This window comes from Columba livia, chromosome 26 (genome assembly GCF_036013475.1).
Source record: "Columba livia isolate bColLiv1 breed racing homer chromosome 26, bColLiv1.pat.W.v2, whole genome shotgun sequence".
NCBI classification, from domain to species: Eukaryota; Metazoa; Chordata; class Aves; order Columbiformes; family Columbidae; genus Columba; species Columba livia.
The window spans coordinates 1,230,817-1,256,439 of record NC_088627.1 but is presented as its reverse complement, the minus strand read 5'-3'; the positions used below and the strand labels follow the sequence as shown (position 1 = coordinate 1,256,439).

The 25,623-nt window shown below is 50.3% G+C and overlaps 1 protein-coding gene across 17 annotated transcripts in view; it reads right to left on the bottom strand.

Annotated features, from left to right (window-relative positions):
- HIVEP3 (HIVEP zinc finger 3) overlaps nucleotides 1-25,623 on the bottom strand; it is a 158,729-nt gene that overhangs the window by 11,824 nt on the left and 121,282 nt on the right. For all 17 annotated transcript variants that reach the window (XM_065041381.1, XM_065041382.1, XM_065041394.1 and 14 more), the window contains 2 exons: nucleotides 10,586-10,761; nucleotides 2,920-3,018 (listed from right to left, as the gene is read on the bottom strand). In XM_065041381.1, the coding sequence (XP_064897453.1) occupies nucleotides 2,920-3,018; nucleotides 10,586-10,761 (275 nt within the window). The remainder of the gene's footprint in view (nucleotides 1-2,919; nucleotides 3,019-10,585; nucleotides 10,762-25,623) is intronic.

The following is a 25,623-nucleotide window of genomic DNA, read 5'->3' as shown; positions in this document are numbered from 1 at the left end:
CGGGACAGGCAGAGAGAGCTCAGAGCCGAGCCCTGGCTCCCCGCGCCAAAACACATTCTGCTGAGCTAACGGGCAGAGAAAGAGCAAGTCAGGAGAAGGGAGAGGAGGAGGAGGAGGGAGAGGAGGAGGAGGAGGGAGAGGAGGAGGAGGAGGGAGAGGAGGAGGAGGGAGAGGAGGAGGAGGGAGAGGAGGAGGGAGAGCTGGGAGAAGGACGGGAGAGGCAGCCAGGGAAAACACGCCTTGTCGGCTTTGGCCGAGGGCTGCATTTCATTACACGTGTGTTATTCTGAGGTTGTTCTACCAAACCGGTGCAATCCCACCAAGCAAAACCAACGCAGGAGCGAGGAATTAGACTCCAATCTCCTTTTATAGTAACACTCCTTACTTTCTCCTGCCCCTTAAATAGAAATAAAAACAATCGAGTGAAATATAACTCTTGTTTAAAATAATCCAGGGAGTTTTAGGCGCTGCGGCTCCCTCCCTGCCTGCCCCAAAGGAAGCACGGCTATCTTCCCGTGCTGGCTTGTGGCACATGGAAATAGCCACTTTATAGTTTTTAAATTAAAATAGTCCTTGCTAGGGTCTGTTCTGAGCCCCTTTGCAAAGAGAGAAGACACTGTGGTTACACAGGCTCTTTGCAGCCCACTATGAGAACACGGGATGCCCGACAGAGCTGTGAGCTCTTGATTTCTCATGCCCCTTTCTGTTATCTTTATGTTATTTTCTCATCCATCCAAATAGCACCCAACCACTATAGTAGAAAATAGGATTTTCTGGCCATCTTCTTGGCTGCTTTATTTAGTATTGGCATTTATGAGCAATGGGCCTCCTTACTCATGAGGCAGAACATATGAAATCGCAGCCGAAGTCCAGTGTTAACTTCAACCGGATGGAAAAGAAGCTGAAAGAAAATAAAGGAAACATCCTGCGATACCACGGCTCCCCGCTTTCACCTTCCTGCATTCCTTCCTGGCAGACCGTCCCCTTTACACAAACACGAACGCTCTTCATCCATAGCAGGAAATGGGGACTGTATGTTTTTTGTAATTCTAAAATTACACGGATTGCTTGCATAATGCGATGAGGGTCAGACAGCACAGCTCATTCCAGCGAGCAGCCAATGGCAACCAGGGCAGAGGAGTCCCCTCTGCAAGCGGGTGGGTTCGGGTCCTCTGCAGGCCAGGGAGGACCTTTCCTTGCTGGGCTCAGCACGTGTCCAACCACCCTCTGGTCGGACACAAGCAGCCATGGATCATTTTGGCTGGAAAAGCCCCTCAAGATCATCCAGTCCAACCGTTCCCCACCCCTGGTGCTGCCCCGTGTCCTGAGACCCTCATCTCCATGTCCAGCCCTCCAGGGATGCTGACTCCAGCACTGCCCTGGGCAGCCTGTTCCAATGCCCCACAGCCCTGGTCAGGGACCAATGACTTAATTATGGCCAAAAAGAAAAGCTCCCCAGGAGATGGTCTCGGTTTCTCCAGCCAACCCAGAGATGCAGTCAGACCTCTCTTGTGCTTTTGTTTAGTTCTACTCCTTCCATGAGGCCAAAGACTGAGACCAGCTCAGCCTCTTCACCTGCCAGGGCTCCCTTTGGGAAAGCAGAGTGCTCCCACCAGCATGGAGGGGCTTCCACACCACTATTAACCCCGTATGAGCCCAGGGATGAATGACAGAAGGAAATCACAAAAGAAAGCACTCCCCCGGACCGGTGAAGTGAACCCTTGCAGTTCTGTCCTCGGAAGGCTGCAATTACATGTAACATAAATAGGACTTCTGATTTGCAGGTTTTCAAAAGTGACACTCTATTAATATGATTCGTTAGTTCTAATTGACTATAATGGAAAGGTTTAAAATAACAGTTGCTCTTTTCAGAGTAACGCAACCAACGTTTCAGGAGCCACTTTCCTCTTTCCCTAACTGGCTTTGGTCTGCAGAAGCATCACCAGCGGGTGCTGTAACAGCAGGGAGAGATTTTTGGAGACCATCAGCTAATCGATTCTTTTAAGTGAGTTCCCAGCTGAAGGAGTTCTCCAGCAACCCCCCACGGGAGCAGCATCCCACTGTTTGCCCCACAACAATGATTTTCCCTTGTGCAGCCACTGCAAAATCCCCAGCTAGGTTTTCCTTTGGCCGTGCCTGCGTTCGGAGAGGCCATGGCCGAGTACACCGTGTCTCTGCCCGATCGAAAGGTTGCTCTGCAGAGCTGGATAAAAGCCAGGGGTTTGGGCAGATTTCAAAGGCAGAAAGCCCTCCCTGGAGGCAGAGCGGCACGCTGCCAGCCAGGTCAGACGTCCTCAGCTTTGGTTAGGTGGTTATTCTGCGTGGCCTGGGACAGCCCTTTGTCCATCTCCTGTGCATGTCAGGGAAGGCACCGTGAAGGGGACACGGGTGTGGGGTAATGCCTTAGGGCCCTTTCTTCCTCCCACGTCCTCATCTCCTGAGCACCCAGGTCAGAACCTGAGTCTGAAAGGGCTGCACTGATCACTCGACAACCCAAAATACCAAGAAGCACCTTCCCACAGCACCACTATTCATTATTATGTATTGTATACAGCCCCTTCTCAGCACCACTATTCATGATTATGTATTGTACACAGCCCACATGCAGAGTGCTGGGGCAAACACAGGATGCTCCCCACCCCTCCGTTCACTCTTGCCGGCAGCCAAAATCCTTCTCACAAATACATGGAACCCCCAGCACAGACAAACGGACTCAGACCGTCCTGCTGATGAACCCCCCAGGACGGCCCGTAACCCACCCCGTGCAAGCAGAAACCTCCCCTGGGTGCTGTAAGGAGCTTGGGGTGAACAGAATTGCTCCACATCTTTGAAAGGACGATCTGCGGAGTAACCTCCTGCCTGGACGGGTACCGCCCTCTCTCAGCAGCAACAGCAGGTTTATAAGGTGAAAGATTTTACCTTCTTCGGCTTCCAGATCCAACAGTGAAGATACCAACACGCCCATCTCCTGACATTTTTTGCTGTGGGCCTTTGACTTCATATGTTTAGTCAGATTCCCTGAAAAGAAGCAGAAAACACATTTTGGTGAATATGACTTTTTAAATATATATATATTCTTTTAATTTTGCGAGTTCTGCAGTAACAAGTTCATCGTTTGGCTCTGACTCTCCCTAAACCACTGGCCACTGCAAACAGCCCGTGCCACAAAGCATCACCGCCCATTCCCTCGCTGCTCCGCTAACGGGGGCGTGAGACGCCTCAGGTGTTGTCGCAACAGTCGGGGAACACATTTGGGTTTATGGGGGACAAAAGTCCTGGATTGCCTTCAGCTGTGATGGTGCAGCAAAGAAACATGGTATGAAAGCAGGGAAGAGAAACACGTCTCAACTGAGCGTCATCTCCCACCTCGGCACAAGCGTTGGTTATTATTATCAAGCCATTGGTTATTGCTCTGAGATGGTGTGATTGGGTCATTCGTGGGCACGCCGGCATCACAGGGCACCCCTCTAATGCTAACTCCCAAATTACAGGCAGGTTAATTAGATAGTTATTAGCCCTAATTATGTCCAAGGGAAACGCTGAACAAAGGGGAACCTTTGTTGTGGGGGAAAAGGTAGGTAGGTGGAACTAGGAGAAGAATTAAGGGTAGGAGAGATAAAGGAAAAATGCCCCTTTTTTCTCTTTCCCACACCTCTCATGGGCTGAGCTGCTGCTGAGAAGAAACCTGGGCTGTTGAACCTCCCAGCACAGCCCTGGAGCCGGCTGAGCACCCCAATTCACCGCGGCAATACGATGTGCCATCGGCCTCCCCGTCTGCTACAACTCCCGAGCAGTGCTGAGCACCAGGCTTGTTTTAATCACCGAAAAAATGAATCCTCACACTTGATTACAACCTTCAGTCGGGACAGAGGTCCTGCAGGACCAGGAACCCTGAGCCCAGAGTCCCCTGGTCCCCGAGCTGGGTGGGAGCACTGAGAACCTCTATGAACCTCTCCTCCCGCTGCTCCGCATCGTGTAAATAAATAAGCAACTATTCATTGGAGCAGAGAATTACCCGTGACACCCTGACATCTCAGAAGATGCCACAACCATTGAGCTACCAAGTTAGTTTCTCTTTAGCCCATGAATTATTAATTTAGCCCATTTTATACGAAATGGAATGGCTCCAACAGGAAAGACCAAGAGAGACAAAGGCTGACTATACATCCTTGTGTATCTGGCACCCATCAAGGATGTGGATTCAAAGGATATTTAATATTTTAAATGCAGCAAACCAGTTCCAATAAGAGATTTATTATTTCTAAGCTTCATGCCTAAAACCCCTCAGCCCCATGGTGAGGACACTCAGGTAGGAGGATGAGGCCACCTTGGCTCAGATCCTTCCTCCAAACCACATCTCCCTTCTACACTTTGGACCGAGAGTTTTGCTGTGGACCCACAGACGCCCAGTCACACAGATCCTGCTCTCACGGACACCTCCGGTTCCAGTGAACCACTACTGCTTTAAACAGAAAAACTGCTTCACCAGAAAATATCCAACGGGTCCAGATTATGGCCTCATGGAACTGGAATTTAAATTTGGACCTAACAGGCAAAAAGACAAAGTGACTCAGCCTGTTGCAATCAAGCCTGCTGCCGCCCGTCCAGGCGGCACAGTGCATCTCGGCTGCAGAAAGGACCCGCATTGCTCAGTCACCACAGCAAACCCCTCACTGGATCCCCTCCAACCATGATGAACACAGAAAACAAGCCCAAACCAAGGCCTGGGGGGAGCAGGGGGCTGGTCTGTGATCCCCATGGTGGGAACGGTGGGGAGGGAAGGTCCCCAGGCATTTTGGTGCTACCACATCCTCAAAACAAGCTCATAAATCCCCTGCACTACACGCATCTGGCTTCGACTGAAGTGGGAGGGCGTAACACGAATTACTCGGGGGCGGCTGTTGGATGTGATGGTTTGGGCGAGAACACAGCGCTCGAGGGAGGGAGCCTGGTCCTCAGAGGTGCGTGGTGGCCACCGTGGCCACCTCAGAGATCCCAGGCTGGCTGTACATGAGCCCTTTTCCTCAGCCCGGTGCTGTTCACAGCCAGCTCACACTCCCTATGTGCTCTGCTGCCCGCACCGGGGGAGCTCCAAAGCCAAAACCCCTCTGAGAATGGCTCTATGTAAAGTACCAAAGGACCAGTTCATAGCAAGGGTTGCTTTCCTTCTCCTGCTTTTTTCTATTCTGCTTTCCGTCCTCCTTCGTCCTCATTTGGTGAGATAAGGCCATACCCGCACACGCTGATGAACAAGATAAGCCCGCAAAGCTCTTGCTGCACATCCCTTGGTGCACGGGCTGTCCATGCACAGCACCATGGGTGCACAGCAACAAGGAACCCCAGCAAAGGAGGGATGCAGAAAAGAAATCCAACAAAATAGGGATGCAGAAGAAATTCCAGCAAATAGGGATGCTGCTCTCCTTTCGTGGAAGAGACTCAGCGGGCTGGATTTTCATCTGACCTGAGTTTGCATCAGTTTTAGGGAAGCTCAAGGCTTATTTACAGCAGCTGAGTTATCACCTTGGGAGCAATCTGGAGGACAATGATATTTGTCTTACCAGGGTTCTTCTTACAGTTTGTGTTTTCAGACCCCTTAATTAATGCTGGCAGGATTAAATGCTAAAGTCCTTTGGCCCATTTCCAGTCAAATCAACGCTGCTTTGCCTAAGTAAGAAGCTGGATACGAATCCTACCAGGAAGGACTCACAGCTACTTGTTGCCTTACAGAGTTCTGGCTCCAAAGGAAAAACAACCCACATAGTGTTGCTTCCTTGGAAACAGTGAGAAAAACCATATTGGAAGAAGGAAGGGAGGAACCAGCAGGTGGGGAAGCAGGATTTAAATAGGCAGTTTTGGATCCTCAGCAGGTAAGTGGTCCTTCCCAAGGATTGTTCACCAGATTTGAGATAAACTGGCTGTATATAAATCCAGGAATCAGTGGAAATTGTGACCCCTGCCCAACTGTTGCTGCACTGGAGAACACGCAGCATCAGCACAGCTCCCGCTTTACACCCGCTTGTAACTCTGTATTACCGGCCGCTTAAGCTCTTCTTAGGTTGTGATGCCTTATTCTGGACTTCAAGCAGCTTAAATACTTGTGTTGTTTTGAGAAAGCTGAAACTCCCGTGTTCCAGCAGCACTTAAAGCAGCTTAATGGGGACCAGAAGCTATTTCCCATTTAAATTGAAAGAGGGAAATTGATTTTTCAGAATATCCATCATCACATTTTAAAGGTGGTGGAGTTAAAACAAAAATTAGGGAACAGAAACATTGAGATTCCCTGTCTGTACTGGGCATGCACTATGCTTCTATTTCTCCTATTAAAAGTGAACAATTTAACAACAACAAAAATACCTCGACAAATGACCGACTGTGTGATCCCAGTGTCCAGGGTGACGCTGTCACACGGACCGTCACAGCTTCCAGGACTTGAGGATTGTTGTATTCCTCTCTTGAAATCACACGCAAGAACAAGAGCTGCTCAGCCAGCGCCGGGCTCCGTTCTGCTGAGCCACACGGAGAACCAGCAACACCGGTTCTTCATCCCCGATCAACCCTCCAAACGGGTTTTGTGTCTGACTTAAACAACGCACAGGCCTTGATGTAGGTCTCTGCATGGATACTGTGTTCCCAAGTGAGGCTCCACAAGAAGGAAAGCCTTAGTTTACATCATTTATTGGGCAAAAGATTTAAATTTGTTTAACTTGTGTTATTATCTTTTATACTTATTGACTTAAAGAGTAAGGAAGAGAATGTGAACACTGAGCCTGCCTGTCTGTATTGATACAGGCTATAAAATGTTCACTGTCTCCTGGATCAAGCTTGCATTAGCCAAAACCTCATCTTCCAGAAAGGTACCCGGGATGGATTCGCAGATTTCAAAACATAGAGAATTAGCACATTTCCCATTGAGGATTGCGCTGAGACTCAATAGCTGCACTGTTCAAAAAAAAAGAATAACAGCTAATAATTCACTTGAATTGTCTTTGACTTGGAGCTCTCATTCCTTTATTTTCATCCCCTTCCCTGGTAAGTTACAAAGCCCTTTTGCTCACAGCGTTCCGCCTCCTGTCTGGACCACTGGGTCGGTTTTCAATCCAAGCGACACGTCTCAGCTGCATTGCAGGAGGGAGCGAGGCAGCGCGTTCCTGAGGATAATCCCGTCCCCACCGGGGTTCGGACCAAACCCTCGTCCGGCAGCGGCTCTGCGGGGACGCTCGGAGCCCCGTCCCCGTTCCGGGCGCTAAGGAAGGGCCGCAGCACGCACGGGTGCGGGGACACTCACAGACCCACCGCGCAACTGCCCTGCTGTTGGTTGATTCTCTGTTGGTTGAGCTTTGCGCCAGCTGGACCCGCTGCGGAGCTTCCCGAGCAGCCTTAGCAGCGCTGAGTCTGCCTGAGCAGCAATCCTCACACACTGTGCAGCCACAGCCTCGCCTGTAAGGGCTGAGGGGTAATGCATTTAATATATTAACATGTTCAATAACCTCAGTGCCTGTCATGTGCTGATTTAAGGAAGCACAAACTAATTTATTAAAGGAAGACTGCGGCTGAGGACATGGAGAAGTCTGGTGTCTGGAAACTGTGGGTGGACTAGACTATCAAATGGATGTCTTGAGCCAACAGGCACTGATGTCCTTTACACAAGCACCTTTTAAATTAATATGAAGCTCCCTGTCCCTCCTGACCTCCAAGCAAAGGCAGCAGCAGGGACACTGAGCTGCTCCACGCGATTTATCCAGAAATCGTAAGAAATCTTCAGCAATCAAGACGTGTGAGTCTGAACGAGAGCAGGAAAGAGCTCTGGCAAAGGAGAATGAACACACCAACACCGACCCGCACCCCGCGTCACCGCGAGCCGTGCGGAACGGGCTGGAGACGGGGGACAAGGGAAGGTTCCTGTGACCCCCCGGGAACGCGGTCGGGGGAAAAACTCTCCCTGACCTTCCTGAAAGGGAAAATTGTTCCACTGCAGCTTTTTCTCCATTTCCTTCCTGGTAAGAAAACAATGAAGAAGCTGCTTAACTTCTTCTCAACAGCCTCCTGGAGGCCGCGGTAACAAAGCCCTCAGGAGAGCGGGGCTGCACTGGAGGTGCAGACACCTCGTTAAAGAGGCACATTTAGATCTGCTCCAGAAATGTACAATCAAATAAATCTTTACGAACCGAGTTTCCAAGGCTGCTGTTTCCATCAGCTAAGCGAGCACACGAACATCTCATGGATTGGCTTTAAAATAATAATAATAATAATAATAATAAAGCTTTCCCTGCAGTTCTATAACCCAAAGGAAGCGCCTTGCTCACAGCGGCAGAAACGCACAAAAAGCAGAGAAACAGCGTAATTGCTGAAAAGGGGAAAATATTTAAAGCTCTTTCTTTTGCAACAGTTTTCCCAGCTCTTGGAACACAGACATGGATTTGGGGGCAGGGGAGGGAGGTTCATTTTAACCAGATAAAGATCCTCATTAAAAATAATAATAAAAAAGCGTTTAACTGCTTCCAGCCTATTTGAGAGTTTAGAGCATTAGATCATGCTGGAGTGATCTACCACAGCAAACGAAGGCAGCTCCACAGATCTCCCCCCGGAGCACACGCTGAAGGCTGAAATTAACTTTCCAAGCTGATTTCTAGAAGAGCTTCAGCTCAGCTTGTATTGAGCTGGGGCTGCAAAACCACACACGGGGAAGGAGGATCCTAATGGATCGGGGCACAACCAAACTCATTCCGGGGGTCTGCAAAATGAGCCGTGGAACCTCCCGTTCTGCAAAGCTCCGGTTCTCACCCCACCACCAACAGCAATGATTCTGTAACTGGACTTTGATGATTTTAGCAGCACCCGAGGCTGATTTGTTCCTCATCCTCCAGCAATTCTTCCAAAGGTCCTCGTGTCTCCATCAGCAAAGCAAACAGTTTTTACTCAAGTGCTGCGAAGTAGAACATTAGGATGCCCGCGGGCACGGCCGGGCTTGACCGTCACCCCCTTGCAGCACTGACCCATTCTCATGCAAATCCAAGTTACCATCATGCAAGTATTTGTCCTGAAATCGCTGATCCGGGGAAGTTCTGACCCCTCATGCATCTATAGACAAACGGATAGTTTGGCATTCAAACCCCCACACGTTTTCCTTTATCTTTTGAAGGCAGAATTGCCATGCCACCATCCTCATGCAATTTTCCTGCAAAGCTAAAGAAGTCCCTCGGGGACAAAGCGTCTCTGTGCGACGTGCGACAGCACGGGCCGCGCTGGCTGCTCGTGCGCCTCGAGGGAGCAGAGATGGAGAGCAAAGCAGCTAGAGATGGTGACAAGGATGGTCTGATCGCAGCATCCTGATAAAAGCCTAACAGAAGCATGGTGGAAAGCAAGGAGAGGTGGCGGAAAGGGCTGAATGGATCCACCTCTCAAAACCTCAGAACAAAGTAACAAAAGCAAGAGGGAAAGGGAAAGAAAATGAATCAGAAATAGCTCCAGGCTGGGAGGGAGTGAAAGAACCGCCGCTCAGATCTGCCGCATGTGTCTGATGAGATTTCGGCCTCAAGTTCGGTATCACTTCCCCATGCTGACCAGTGATCACCGACACGGTGTTTCCCAGAGGTCGCCCACCAGCTTCACCAGCAAACCCCCAGGCACTGCCCGCCCTGCGTCACCCGCCCGGTCACTGCTCGGGCACAGACGGCTCAGAACACCCGTGTCGTGCCCCACGCAGCACTCGCTGCCTCCTCCCCACACCCCTTTTTGGGGCTGACGCTCTTAATGAGTAATTAACTCTCCCAGATCTGTCTTCCAAGAGCAATGGTGGAGCTCCAGACAGTGAACATTTACACGTCTATGTCAAACTATAATCAAGAACTGAACTCGACATCTCGATTGCAAAACTCGCTGCAACCAACGATGCAGGGAGAGTCGTCAAACTACAGTTCCAGCATCTTATGGGAAGTTAAAGGGACCCGGGCACCCCTGGCACTTTGGAAAACTTCACCCACAGTCTCTCGGAGACTTCATTTTGCGTGTGGTTTTGCGTGTTCCTGGTGGAGTTCACTCGCACACCCCCCGAGGAAATGGTGACGGCAAAGACTATCTGGTGGTGGTGAGGCTGTGGATCATTAATGACTACATGTCCTGGAATGGAGGCCTTTAGAGAAAAAAGCCTGTTGGTATGATATAGAAAATGTCGAAGCTACATGCAACCGCGAAGGATGAAAATGCAGCGCGAACAGATCGTAGAGCACTCGCATAGAAAGGCACTCAAAGACCGTCTCCGTGCGCTCGGCCAGTGCTGTTTGCCCGCACCAGGAGCTGCTGCTCCCCCTCCGGGGTGCTTTGGTTCGTAAAGCCCTGCCAGCGAAGCTGCATTTCAGGATTATTCCCTTTAAGAAGCACAAAGCGGATGGCGCAGATGCAGCCAGCGCTCTCCACCGAGCCTGAACGCAGGGCTGCTCCTCTGCTGGAGCCTTCAGCCCGTTTCAACTCCCTCATCCCCCTCCCTCCAACTCCTGGGGTTCCAGACCCTGGGAAGACCTTCCCTTCCCCGAGGAGGCTGGTCAGTCAATACACTAAGCAGAGGAGCCAGGAGCTGACTGTCTCTTACCTTTGGTTTTAAAAGCAAAGTTACAGTACTTGCAGACATATGGCCTGACGTCTGTGTGCGTGCGAATGTGTTTCTTCAGCATGCTGGGTTTCTTGCAGCGAATTCCACACTCCTCACATACATACTTCCCTCTTCCACGGCCTCGCACATACACATACTCTTCGTTTGATTTGTACCTATGAGCAACAGGCGTCATGATAAAAAAAAAAAAGAAGATTCCCACCTCAAAAGTAGAGTCACAACGTTCCTGGATTAATTCAGCATGTTATTGACACCACTGGGTAATTGTTTAAATACAAAATATCTTCAAAAGCTTTTGCCCAGATGCCTACTTCTTCTTCTGGAGTATTTTCTTACATCCTACGTCTGTGTCTCTATACAGACAAACAGCCCAAAGTCTGAAATCAAGGCACAGTGTCACCCAAATGTCCTGATTTCCCCATCCTCAAACACAAGCCGAGGCACTCGTAACAGTCTGAATACGTCACGGTCCAGCCTGGCTGTCTCAATCGTCTCTCTCAGCCTGTGCTGCGGTTCAAAACGCCCCGTCTGTCACCGTACGATGCACAGGACTGAGGAAATCCACCCCAGCTCAGCCTCTGGTGGTTCAAACCCTTCTCACGCATGGAGACGCTGGTGAAAGCCGCCCAGAAGGCTGCGATGCACCCTGCACGCTGCGGCCCCTGCCAGGATGAGACACCCAGGATGGACACAGAGAGAAAACACCCATTTTTAAATCATATGGTGCTATCGCTGAACGTGAACACCGCAGTCTCCAGGCTCTTTTATGTTTGGCACAACATCATGAGTTAGATTTACCCGAGAGAACGAGACCGGTCATCCTTCCTTCCCATTGTACATTCATTTCTCCTCTGTCCACGCATTAGCGCGTAGGGAAGGATACGTGATATGGGTTTGAAAAATACTTGTGAGAGTGAGACAAATCCTTTGGCCTCCTGCCGTTTAGCAAATGGAGACTGTAATTTCCTGCACTTGCAGCACAAGAAGAATAAGGTAACACAAAACAGGTCCCTTCAGATTTTTAAGAGGCTAAATTTTGGAAGCTGGGTACTTCTTGCAACCCATTCTTTTTCTATTCTGTATGATTTAAGTCTGGTCTTCAGAAATCCCCAAACATACGCTTTTGAAAACCGGGCCTTCTAAAGCATCATAATGGGGGATCCAAAGACACACAACACACAACACCATGAGTCACCGTTTAGTAACCTCCCAGTAAAGCACATTCCAAACCAGAATGGTGGGAAAAGAGCAGCCAGACTGAAGAGAGACTGAACAGAAACAGCAGCACTGAGGATTCCAGTACTTAAATGAGTAAAGGTAGAGTAAATCCTAAAATATATATATATATATATATATATATACATATATATATATATATATATATATATACAATGAACAAAAATTACTGCAAATCTCCTGCACAGATTTCAGACTCAGACTAGAGAAAAGGGAGGCAAGACGGGTGCCCAGGTAGCCCCAGTCTAGCGTCAAATACCGGGGCAGCACCAGCAGAGCTGGGTCTGGGTGTCCAACAGCTACATGGGGGCACAGTTCGTGTTTCCTGGCACCAGCAGGAGCTCTCCAGAACACAACCGGGCTCTGCTGGTAGCCCAGATATTCCCAAGTATTTTATCTTCTCCAACAGAAACCACAGCAATGCCATCTATCCCCATCCCTTTCCCCCCTCAAGAAAACCCCAAAACGCCAAAACCCAGCCAAACAAACAAAAAAACCCCATGGAACACCCTTCATCACCAGGTTCTCATGATCTGGGTGGAGCTGGTGGCTGGAGAGCACACAGTGACTGCCACATCCAACCCACGTCCGCAATGTCCCGCTAGCTCCATAGATACCAGGGTACACAGAATTAATTGTTAGGGGTGGCCAACATCCCTTCTTAATTCAGTGACTGAATGCTAACACAGCCAAAGGAGCAAAGGGAATCCAGGAATCCTGATTCTTCTGTCCACATTTGTATTCGAGGCTTCCTTCTGCCCCTCCTTCCTTTCTGTCATTACGCTGGTAATCACCTTGCCGTTTAAAAAATGGAATCACTCCTTTATCAGCCCTGTGCTGGCACTGCCCGCAATTACACTCTGCATGGAAACCTCTGAGCAGGTTCTTTGTGTCCAGCGGCCCCTCCGTCAGCCTCATTAAAGCCGCCGGGGCTGGCTCTTCCCGGATAAAAAGGGACACGTGATTTAATCTGAAATGAGACATCGCAGCTCCTCCGACACTCGCTGACTGAGCCATCCTACAACACATATTTTCCTACAGCTCCCCGAGCCCCTGTGTAAAACACCCAGGAGAGGAGCGAAACAGAAAAAGAATGGGAACCTGCACAAACACCAAACCGAACATGAAGAGGAAAGCCAGGGAGGTGACGCTGCCATAACGCAGAGAACGCTGCTGCAAATGCCATCTATTGACGGCTATAATATGTTAATGGAGATAATTACTTCAACGTGACGCTGGTTTCTCTGTGGCTCTAATACGCTCATATGATTTGCATCAGAAAGCCAAATCAGTGACAGCTCGCTTCACGCGAAGATTCACCCCGGACAAGGGATCCTCCCGCTCCACAACATTTGCTGTAACCAGATCCCTCTAATATCCACAGTTGGAGTTTGCGTCAGCAAATCCGGGCTCGTTGTGGAATTCGTAATCCCGCAGTTAGCAACTTACACCTCCCACAGCGTCACAGCTCCGGCTAATACCGAGATGATTTGAAACCCAGGAGGCTAACTGGCCATTACGAGCTCGGAGACTCATTTAGGAAATAGTTCCTTCACACAGACACACAAAAAGATAAAATTCAGTTACTCGATGCATTTTTGAAAGGTTATTTGCTGTGTTCTGCTAACAAATGCACAATTGTTGAGTTTTGTGCAACCACTACAGGCGTTTCAGGGCAAGAGGAACTGGCACAGCTACCACAGGCAGGACCAGAGCCAGAGACACAATGACCCCAACCTGAGCATCGCGGTCAGGAGCCACACGGAACCCCACAACGGGAACACATCAATCTGGAGAACTCTTACACATAGTCCAAACTTAAAACCATGAAGCACTTATTCCTTTGCAGGCTTTAAGAGGCTTAGTTTTAATATATGCTATCTAACTACCCTTTTGAGTCAGACACTTCTTGTCTCAGCACTGGGAGCCACATCCAAAACCTTCACGTGGGTGAAACCCTGGCAGAGCTGGGGGGAAGGAGGTCTGGGGGCTCGCAGGGCTCTGGGGGCCCATCGCTCCCCTGGGGCCGCGTTGCCCCTTCTCTCCCGCTTTCTGCAGCCATGGGAATTCTCCTTCCCTGCAAAGCCTTTGAGACCTCGCTGCTCGCAGCCTCGGCACAGCAGCTGCACCACATTATTTGCAATTTGCCTGACTTTCTGAATTTCCAGAAGTTTGATAATGTATTATGGTGAAGAACACCCCTGGTTAATTTTGCAGCGACTGAATAAGCATTTCCTTGTCTGGTTCGGACAGTTGTTAAACTCACTTGTTCGCTTTTTGGATTTCTGGTACACAGTAACAGGAGTTGGAACGTGATCTCATCCTGAGCTGCTGCATTCGGTTCACAGGCAAGCGAGTCGAGTAGCTGCAGCTGGTGCCTTCGGTGTCACTCGTCTGGTTTCACTGCCGGCACACGTAAGCTGTCCTCAGCCCGCCCGCTCACCTGCCCGGCTGAATCCTTCACAAGTTCCTGACGGTCTGCCCTGCTACTAACTAATCTAATTTACCTTTTATGCCACCTGCAATATTTGCCAGATCACTGCCAAGTGAATAACTATTATAATGTCACTAATTACTAATGAGTTTATCGCCTTTCTCAGCTCACTATAGGATGATCAGACCACTTCTCCCATGGTGGTGCCCGTAACACCCGCTCTAAATCTGCAGTGCAGAACTCCTTATCCTTACCCACTTTATACTCAGGGAAACACGGGGTGGGAGACCCTACAAGACTCCAGCAAGAGACTCTAAAGGCAATTTCAGGAATAAATGCATTCTGCTCACTTATTCTCTGCAGGAATCTGAGTATAGATAGGAGGAGGAGGAATTTTCTGGCACTGCAAGAAGAAAACCACACAGCTCAGGCCTAAGTTACCCTTTCTGCTTTTTATAATATTCCTGGTGGGTCCTCATAGCTCGGATTTTACCTAAGGCAATTTTCCACATTTCTTTGAATGGGAAACAATAAAGTGGGTGTATCCCTCCTTGTGATCCCAGCGCTGTCAGCACGACCCCGGTGGCACTGGGGCCGCGCGGGACACGCCAGCGATGCCGAGATGCCGACACCGTGGGTGGCCGGAGCGCATCGGTGACCCCAGAGACCCAACGCTGGCAGAGCCCGTACGGCACTGAGAAATGCCCCAGGAGCCGGTTCCTCCGGCGCTGCCCTGTGACCGGGACGCCAGACCACCGGGAGGCCGGCGCGGAAACGCTGACTCGACACGATCACACCTGGGACGCTGCATCCAGGTCCTTGTGCTGCGAAAGCTGAAGGATGCCAGCAAACGAGAAAAAAACGGGAGGGGAAAATCCCCCCCGGTGAAGGGGATGGATGCAAAGATGAACGAGGGAGGAACGCACACCAAAAGCGAGTAATTCAAACATCACGCTGAATAGACAGGAAAAGGTCTATGGACAGGCTGATGATCTGGAAAGGTGCACGTGATAGTCAGGATGTGGAGACATTTACTATTCACAGTTATCCTAAGAACTAGAGTGGAACCAAGAAACTTAAGGTAAATATGCAAAGAGCGGGGCAGTGTCTGCAGGCTGGTTTACCCCACGCAAAACGTGGATTTAAAGGGCGTAACAGGTCCCGCACGCTCGGCCTCCAAAGCGCCTTTCACTGGACGCGGCTCCGCTGGAATTCACTGCAAGAGCCGACACGAGCTGCTGACGCCTCTGTCAGACACACAGAGCTGGACAAACAGCCGGGGTGAAAGCAGCGCACAAAATATGCACAAACAGCCCCAATCCACACAAAAAGCTTTTACAAGCATAAAAACACGGGCCAGAGAATGAGTTTTAAAGGTGTTTCTCCAGCAGCAAAAGCAAATCCTTTTGCCAGGAGAGTCTATTTGATTGAAGAGGTGTTGCGGGCTACAAGAGGATCTGCGCCTACATGAGTTCTATATGACTTCTCCAAATGTCACGATCAAGCGAAGGCTTGATTCAGCTTCGGGTTGTGGCACCAAGGCCTCCTCTAGCCTATCAGAAGCAAAATTACAGTTATACTCATTATGGCTCTATCTGCAGTTAACGCAACTCGCGCTCCCTACGCTTTAATCATTTAATTGTCATTGCAAAACTGCTATAAAAGCACGTGCGTTTCAGGAAAAAAAAAACAATGTAAATAGTACTGAAAACAGTGCTGAAAACCCTGCAATTAGAGATGAAACCAGGCTGAAGAAAACACTCGCTGCAAGGTGCATTTCAGTGCAACGTGATCAGCTTGAGCTGCCTTAGCATGAAGAAATGTGGAATTACGTTGAATGTGTGCACAGGCTAATTAGTCCCTTCCGGGCTTCCCCCCACTAAAGCCAATTGCAAAAGTGAAGTAATGCAAAAATTTCCACAGTTTCTCGCTTGTTTAACGACTTGGCAGCGCGTCCCTTATCCACGTGAAAGTCGGCGATTGCCACCCAAACAGCCCAGCTCACCAGCATCAACGGGAAAGGAAAGAAAACCATTTGCGGTATTTAATAATCACAGGGACGCGATGGCGGCATCACGAACCATCACGTCCGCCTTCCGCCTCTGCGCACCCATTTCTGAATAATCCCCTGTATGTTATCAGGATAAACGAACGCCCCGTGACCGCTGCCGCCAGGCTGGGGTTTCCTCCCCAGCACCAGCGGACGGGTCGGGTCGCGGTGCAGACGTGGGCCCAGGTACGGACGCTGCCCCCAGGGCGCTGCTCAACACCGCCCGCCCCTTCGGAACACCAGATCGAACCAGAACAACGTACCACGTTAAAACAAACGCTAATGACGCGCACACAAAAAGAATCCAAACAAACTCGTCCAGCTGACTCATAAAATATTCATAGAGAAAGTCCGGCATGGAAATCCCCACAGATGACCTGTCTCCATCCCATCTTTCTCCTCCTCCGCCCCCATCAGAATTGATTAAACAATTTCCAGAGAATCTGACATTAATGACTCCATCTGACTCCAAGCGCCTGACACAGACACTTCTTGTTCTCAAAACAGCTCTTTCTGCCACTATTTCTCCAAGCGCTGTGACTGGCTCTGGATGCCATCGCTGTTTTAATTAGAGGCTGCCTTCTTGTCCTTCTGTCGCTCGTCATGTCGCGGAGGAAGGGCTGGCATTAATGGCCTTAAGCCAGTGCTTTATTCTAGGTACTAAACGTACTAGTACTATTCCCCCTGCAGTACCTGGATTTTTGGGAGGCACGCTGGGACACTTGTCAGTCCTAAAGAGATCATCAAATTATGGAAGAATTTGTTGTGGATTGAGGTCAGTTACAACTGAAGGGTTCTTGCAAACTGGGCTGAGGATGTCGAATGGATATATCCAGCCAAATAAATACACATAAATACATTCTGCCCACTGTTCCCATTGCTTGGTCATTAGCTCCAGGATCTTTCCCCCGCTCTCTATTTAGATGCTGCTACCAAGTTTATCTTAACACAGCTACAAGAAACTATCATTGTGAGGATTTGGCTTCCAAGATGCATAAATGTATTTTGATGGTGTATTTCCATGTGCCTGTGTAAAGAAATACCTATTTTTGACAAAAACAGGCTTTTGGGGTACATGTGACACCTTGTTGTTCAGTTGGATATGATTATATCTGCAGTGACCCCCAATATCTTCATTCCCACCGCCCAGGTGGGCTTTGGGGGCACCACAGGAGGAGGCCATAGGAACAACAGGGATGGAGAAACAACAGAAAACCTCCCCCAAGCTCCCGCGGCTCCACCATCACGTGATGGAGAAGTTCTTGGGAATCAGTGTCCCTTTCTACTTTGTATATGTGAGGGCCATGGGTTAGTGCTAGAGCTGGGTTACGGTTGGACTCCATGATCCTGAGGGTCTCTTCCAACCGAAACGATTCTGTGATTCTGTGACTCCAAGAGGCTGCAGCGCTCGGCTCTCGGGGTGGGAGTGCAGGGACTTGGGCATGGATGGTGTTTGGGAGCTGTTTTTATCCCAATCCTTTTGTTTCTTAGCAATAGGAACCCAAACACTTCTCCTCCAAGTGTAGAAGGCTTCCAGCAGCTCCACAAGGGCCCGGCGGGGAGTATTGAATTTCATTCACTTCTTCACCAGCGACATGAACACCCGTCCATGAACTGCTGGCACAATAAAACCCGAATGTCTACGGCCGCCTGACATTAACAGCACCGCAAAGCTCGTCCAAGCGACGGCCTGGTTACGCTTCGAAATAACAGGAAGTGCCTTGATTTCAAAGAATCTTGGACATGAACCTGGCATCCTGCACTTTATAGAATTACTTCTTCAAGACAAACGCTTGATTTCCAAATGTCTCCAGGAGGCAGCCCAGCCAACCCCAGCACCGATTCCACGGGGAGCTCCAGCACAAGCCGGGGAGCTGGGTGGAAGCAGCGCGGGGTTTTGGAGGAGAAAGGGTCCCCTTTGGAGCCTTCGAGAAAGACAGAGGTGAGAAGGTGCCATGGATGGGACCAGCATTATCAACCGAGTCCTTCAAGGCTTCTTGCAGTTAAAACCGGATCCATGAGACGCACGTTTGCTTGGGCTGAACTGGAGGTGTCGGAGCATCCGTCCTCGCTCGTGGGATCCCAGGGGTTTCCTTCCAGCTGGTTCTTCCGAGCTCCGCACCTCAGCCGCTGGAAGGCGGAGGGGAATCCGCGGCTCCCACCGAGTCTGACGCTTCCCTAAGTGGGGTCCAACTCCCCAGTGAAAGCTCTTAACAAGTAACAACAATGAATAACGGAATAGATTTACTTCTACAGCATGGAAGCCAAAAAGCCTCTGGCTATATTGAAACATAATAATCAAAAGCAAGTCCAGCTGCCTGGTCCCTTTTTTCGCCAAAGGTAACAAAACCATATACAAAACCATAGTAAAGGCAATCAATACAAAAGTACTCAGTAAGTATCACTTTCTGGTCTGTTCTTGCCCTTATCACCACTGGGTATTGACGGCTGATAAACTGCTGATCTCCAGATATAAATAACACTAACAAAATACCCAAAGCCACTTAGGTTATTATGACATATTGACATCCCCGAGGATCTAATGGATCAGGCTTAGATTACCACCTCCAAGCAGACCATCCCGTCAGCCCTCGTTCTGTGCTGCAGGACCCAGGGGTTGTCATTATTAATGAAATCCGGTACATTATTCTGGTAGACGGAGGAACGCTTCACGGGAACTCGAGGCTCAGCCCGGTCCCAAGCCTTCACCCATCCTTCAAACCGGACCCCAGACAAATCAATCTGTAAAACACTGATTTAATTACTTCTCATTTCCTGTGCTTCCTGTCTGCTGTCAAGGCCAAGCAAGGAAATGAGGACAAATCCCAAAGGGGTCTGAGATGCCATCAGTCCAACCAGACCGAAGCAACACCGGGAACTGCATAAGAAAGTTTTGTCCTACCACGTGTCAAACCAATTGCAGACAGGTAAGAGACTCCAGATGAGCTGTGGGAAGTGTCTCGCCCCTCGGGCATTCATCTGGACTAGGAGAATCCCATTTTAAGCCCCGCTTGTTTCTAATAAGGACGAAGAATCTCCATCCCTCGGGGAGGACCTGTGTTGTGAAAGACCTGGCAAGAGGCAGCAAGTCATCAGCCTCACTGAATCTACGAATGCCGGGATGCGCACTGTTGGGAAGATGCTGTTTTAGTGTTTCTACAGCCAAAATACGGACCCCAATCCAACCTGCCCTCGAGCCAGTGTGAGGGTTTGCTTCAGGGACACCAACTGGGTCCACTCAACGTAAATGAACTGGTGACCAAACGACTGAATGTTGCCGGTTCGTCAGCGCTCCCCCAGCCCGGGCTCTGAGAGCTCAGCGATGACTATTCCCACATCTGTAGGAAATCACTCATCCCCAGGGACCGTCCTCCGTCAGCCGTGCAGCCTGCAGCCAACGCTCTCAGGCACCCCGCGGGTTTGCAGGGTGAGGAGCGTCTCTGGAAGTGCCCTTTCCCATCTCGCTGCTCCTCCCCGGGGCATCCTGAGGCAGAACGGACTTCACTCACTGCAAAAGTCGCCATTTCCCTCTTGTGCTGCTATTCCTGCAAAAGCCAACGAGAGCCCAGGGAGAGGGAGCTGGAGCCTGTTCTCTCTTGCACATCATCAACGCAATGATTTAGGCAGCTCCAACCACACATGCGAAGCAATGAAGGGAGCAGGCAGCACGGGGCAACGGGGGCAGAGCCTCCGCTGTCTGCCTGACGTGCGGGGAGGCGAGCGGAGCCAAGTTGTGCTTGCAGGACCTATAGTTCAACCCCCTCATCTTTTAAGTTGGAACCGAAGCACATTGGACAGGACACATAGTGAGGAAAGACTCTGGAAAATACATACTGCTATTTTCCCAGGCGTTTTTCTGCAACTGAACTTAAAAAGAAACACCTCTCTCAGGCATCTGCTTTCAGCTGGTACATTAAGTAACTGCTGTGCAGAGCTTTCAGAGTGTAATGGTTATAATAATAATAAAAAATAAGTTTATGCCAAGAGCACACTCTTCTGTAGCTTAAGCAGCATCTGTGCATGCCCTACGTAATTTCTTTTAGAAGTCCCTCACTATTCTTCAGCGTGGATAGTCTCCTCCACATCCTGCTAGTGCTAGAATCCATTTCTACAGGTAGTTTTACAGCTTCAGATAACAGATCTACAACATGCAAATGTTTTCACAAGCCCCGGTAGCGCAGCAGCTCTCGTCCGGCACGATCAGCCCACGCGGGTCTCACCCCCGCGTTCCGAGGATGCGACGCAGCCCCCCGCATCCCCGCGGGACCGCGCTGGTCCCCCTGTTCCCAGGCGGTGAGATCAGGGCCAGAGCAGCGAAGCAGCCGGGAGGCGAGTCCTGCGGGGACGCAGAACCTCCATCGCCGGCACCGAGCGGCACCGGAGCTGGTGGGAGGAGGAGACGGGCTCCCAGGTCACGGACGGTCCGGCCACCTCCCCTGTGGGTTGCAAGGGACGGTGAAATTATCCCCGCTTGGAAAGTTTCCCATGGAAATCTCGCAGAGATAACATGCAGCGAGAAAAACGTGCCGACGTCTGCGTGTGCAAACGGCGGGAGATCAGAAGGTTTGGGGGGAGACTCTTTAAACAGGATGAAAAATATACATTAGAAGAAGTCCCCTGAGAGCCTCAAGGTCTGCTGATGACACTGAAGGGTTTTCGGTTTGAGTTCAACATTCATCCCGAAGCAGGAGCAGCTGAAAGCTGTCACGGCACAGCAGTTTCCTGGTCCTTCATAGGAGAAAGCAGCTGGTAATTGCAGCTGAGCCCCTATGGATCGAGTCTTTGCACTGCAGACTGGCTGCCTGCGTTATAATAACAGAACAGCTTCCCTACACGGGTCAGAGCGAGTCCTCTGCAGCCCTCACAGCGACTGTGCCCCCCATGCGGCAGGTCCTGCATCCTGCACACGTTAAAGATGAATATTGTCCAAGATAGGAACCCTCTTATTTATCTTACCATGGTGCCTATAAGTCCACCCTGCAGGCACTGCACACAGAATAAAAAGCCAGTTTGTACCCTGTAGAGTTCCTGCGCCAAGGACAGATGAAGAACCAGCAGATGGACACTGGTCCATAGTACTGGAAAGCAACGGGACAGCACGGGACTGTGCTGGGATGTCCTGGCACAGCAGCCTAAATGTCACCATCCCTGTAGCCCCCCAGAGGGAGGTGAGGCGAAGCGGGAGAAGGAAGGTTGGCAGATGTTCTCAGCTCTTTGCAGCAGGTTTGAAGACACAACGCGTGGGGATGGGAGAGCACCGTCCCAACCAGGAACGGGGGGATCTCCGGTCCCTCTTCCAGACGAGCTGCCACCTGGAAGCGGATCCTGACAAGCTCAACAGCACGTGGTTGGTAGACAAGACCAAACCTACTCAGAGCGCGTTATACCCAGAGGAGTAAAGACCATTCCTCGTGTATCTCAGGAAACGCCTTTCTGCACTAGCACTTCCCTTTAAAAGAAAAACATGGAAGCATCACAGAAATCCCTGCTCAGAAGGCTTTCTCTATATATTTTGTATGCGCGCAAGGGAGTCTGTCAAATGTACCAGTGTATCGTGCTCAGTTTTGCTGAGGCCAAAATGTATTTATTTTTATCTCCAGAAAGTTACACAACCCGCCATCCCTGCTTATCCTGCGGCTGTGGCACTTTTCCCAAACCAGGGAGAGACAGCAGGCCTCTGAGGGTCTCATGGACACGTCTGCACAGGGGACACGTGGGCTCGTTTCCAGCTCACATTCCGCTGGAGACGTGTCTGAAGACAAGGAGACACCCAACCCTGTAAGAGTCCGAGGCGACTCCTCCTCGAAACCACTTCTGGCCCCCTCTGTTAGACAAACACGGAGCGGTGGGCGGCTGCCAACAACCACGGGCGCTCGTGGGACCGCGGGCCAGCGGGAGCTCCCTGGCCGGGCCGTCTGCAGCGCGACTCAACGCCATCTGATCCCCGGCGCAGTTCACGAACCCACCGCTCCAGATGTGACCTCGGCTGCCGGGGGCTCTGGCAGCGCTGGTGACACTTCTCAGGAGACACGGGAAGGCGGCAGAGACGGGCCGGGCAGAGAGAACCGGCTGCTGCTACTGCCGACACGTCCTCCGCTCTGCAGCGCCCCGGGCTGTGCAGGGCAGGGAGCACCGCAAGGGCCTCTTCTGAAGGAGGGGGCAGAGTTAGAAACTACCGTAACTCGCTGCTCTTCACTGCAATAAATAAAAGCTCCCCAAGCTCCGGCCGAGACCCAAGTGTGCTTCACGCCACGGTACCCCGGGGAGCTGCTGTGCTGCACGACGCTGTGCAGGGTCAGGAGCCACCGTGGCTTTCTGTGCTGGTAGAGCCGAGCCGCAGGTTGGAAACGCTCACAGAACAGGACTGGAATCCCCCAGAGCCCTCCTGCTTCCCGAGGCTGCCGCCGCCTGCAAGCGCCCTCTGCACTGTATTAGCACTTCCTTAACTTACCATCGGCATTAATGGTGCAACCATGCATCAGGGCCACGGTTTTCTGTCTTGGATGGCGCGAGTGAGCTTATTAAACTCACACAGCGACATCCACATAAAGGTCCAATTTGCACAGGCACAAATACCCACAGCTCTTAATGACTGCAACGAGCTCTGCCCATTACTCAGCACCTCGGAACGCTAAGCCCTTCTCTGAGCGATGAGCTCAGCTTTCACCTCCACAAATTCACCCCAAGATTCAACACATGAAGAGCTGAATTCATAATAAATCATTATTATCAATGATACTTTGCAGCAAAACTAGTACATTTCAGCTCTAAAACTCAAAGCCTTTCACAACCTGGGTAACTAGACTAATTCACATTTATTCGTACTGCGACCCTACGGTCCCACAGGCACGGGAGATCCCACTGCAGTTCCCAACGTTATCCCATCTTGGGAAAGAAGGGAAACAGCCACAAACCAAGGCGATAACAGAGCCGTGTAAAAACACTGCCCCCGACACTGTACACACGTGTAACACACCCCAAGCGTTACTCGGCCTTTTGGAATCATTGTGAAAAACAGATCAAGCACAGAATCATAGAACCATTTTGGGTGGAAGAGCCGCTCAGGATCATCGAGTCCAACCAGAACCCAACTCTAGCACTAAACCTTGTCCCTAAGGACCTCGTCTAAACGCCTTTAAACCCCCAAAGGGATAGTGACTCCACCTTTAGCCTAAACTCCCTGGCAGCTCTCAGGATGCTCAGTTTTCAGTAACGAAGGTCTTTGCTCGGTTTACATTTGGAAGAAGGTTCTTATTCACCCAAGGCAGCTCGCGGGCCCGTGCTGCCCCGGCACACCGCAGACCGGCGCTCTGCACACAGAGCAACGCTTGGAAACGCTCTTTGGTCTTGGGAGGGGACTCAATCATACACAGCAGAATCTCAGAAGAGCAGCGCGAAGTGCTCGGCCTCTCGCAACCTTGAAAACCACATCATTCTGCCACCAAACAGTTTGTTTAAATAAGAACGGCAAGAAGATCACAAACATCGAGAACCGCTGGTTTAAGTGCTGATCTAAAACATCTGCAAGAAGTATTCGCTCTTTGGAAGCGCCGCTACTGTGCTGCGAACCCAAGCGAGAGCTGCCCCAGCTCCGCCACGGCCAAAGCGCCCAGCAAACAGAAAGGTTCATAAAAACCTGGCTAAGTGCATCTGGTTATCGCCCAATGTTTGACGTACCACGTCCTGAATAGGTCTAGAGGCAGGAGCACCCGACGTTCAGAAAACACATGAACTTCTAAGAAACCGAAACACCGCGAACAGACACCAGGAACATTATGAAGAGGGTCAGCCCAGACCATCCTGCAGTCTCTCCTGCTTGCACTTTTTAAAGGTCTTGTAATTCTTCAGTCTTATCTCTACACCAAAAATATCTCATGAGGTCACGTTGCCCTTTGTCTGAGGTTCCACACACAAAGAAACAGCACTTACAGTCCCTCCGGATTCAGATTTTTCAATGCATATGTATGAATTTCTCACATGGTTCTAAACAGCAATTCCATTGATTCTGTGCAAGCGCCCGAGCAGCAGCAGGTGCTTCGGGAAATTGCTTTAAACACCTTTAGTGAGTAACCCCAGCTTTTCCCCGCTCCTCCATCCTGGGCAAACCGAGCCTTACAGCACTTCATCATGGGACTCAGGTTGGCAACAGGTTTGAGATGCATCTGCTTGTACCACATCCCCAGCGAGCTCCTCCTCGAAAAAAGGCCTAAAACTAAACTGTAGATAAGCAGGTTCTAGCACAAAGAAAACTGAAGCATTTTTAAATGGTGAAAAGCAACTTGGAAAATGGAATATTATGAAAATAAAAGGTCTCCGTGCAGCCCTGCCCACCTGGCCCTTGCGGCTGGATCCTCCTCCCCATCTGCTCCCGCCACGTCCCGCGAGGAGCAGTGGTCTCACCTTCCTTCCACGGACTGCGCCTCCCTCGCTCAACCGTGACACTCACAACCATCAAAGAGCAGTTACGTCACGGGCTACATCAGGACAAGGGCCCCAAGCTGAGCTGCTCTCCCTCCAGCACAAACTGGGAGGAACTGGAAAATCTTTCTCAAATGTGGAGCCTGGCTCTCGCAGCCCCACTAAGGATCTATCAGGCTTTACCGAGTCCTTGCAAGTGCTCTCACCGCCAGCGTGACTTGTGCGCTCACCTCCAAAATATGCAAAAAGAAGTAAAACTTTTCCAAAAGTAGAATTTGGAATCCAACCGGGGAGTGGAGAGCGCTCAATTCCCAGCCTCGGGGACGCGGTCCTGCTGGAGGTGGAACAGGACCATGGGATTTCATAGGGTTCATGTTCTCAAACGCATGTCGTTTTTTGAAAGTAGAATGGAAGCACACTTTACTCTTTGCCCTCTGTAATTTCCACCATGAGGAATGGTCCCAAGAGTGCTGCATCCCATCTGTCATCACCAGGATTCTCTGGTAGTCACCACTGAAGAGAATGGAAAATCAACTGCTACGTTTGGGAAGACCGAAAACAAAACAAAACACTAAAAAAACCCCACAAAACCAGAATCCCAGTAACATCCGCCTTGAGAAAGACCCGTCTCCTCAGAAGTGAAGCTCTCCTCATTAGAAAGCGACAGAAAAGAGAGCCCCCAAAAGCCAGTTCAGAATTACGTTCTCCAAGTCATCTTCCTGCCATTCACCCAGTGGAATATGGATTGAGTAACAGGCAGCCAGGTCTGGGTCTGCTGTTTAAACATCAGGTTTCTAATTGATTGCACAGTACTTGGAATCCATTAAAGGGCTTCTATAAATTACAGTGTGTATAGGACAGGCTGCCTAGATATGCAGA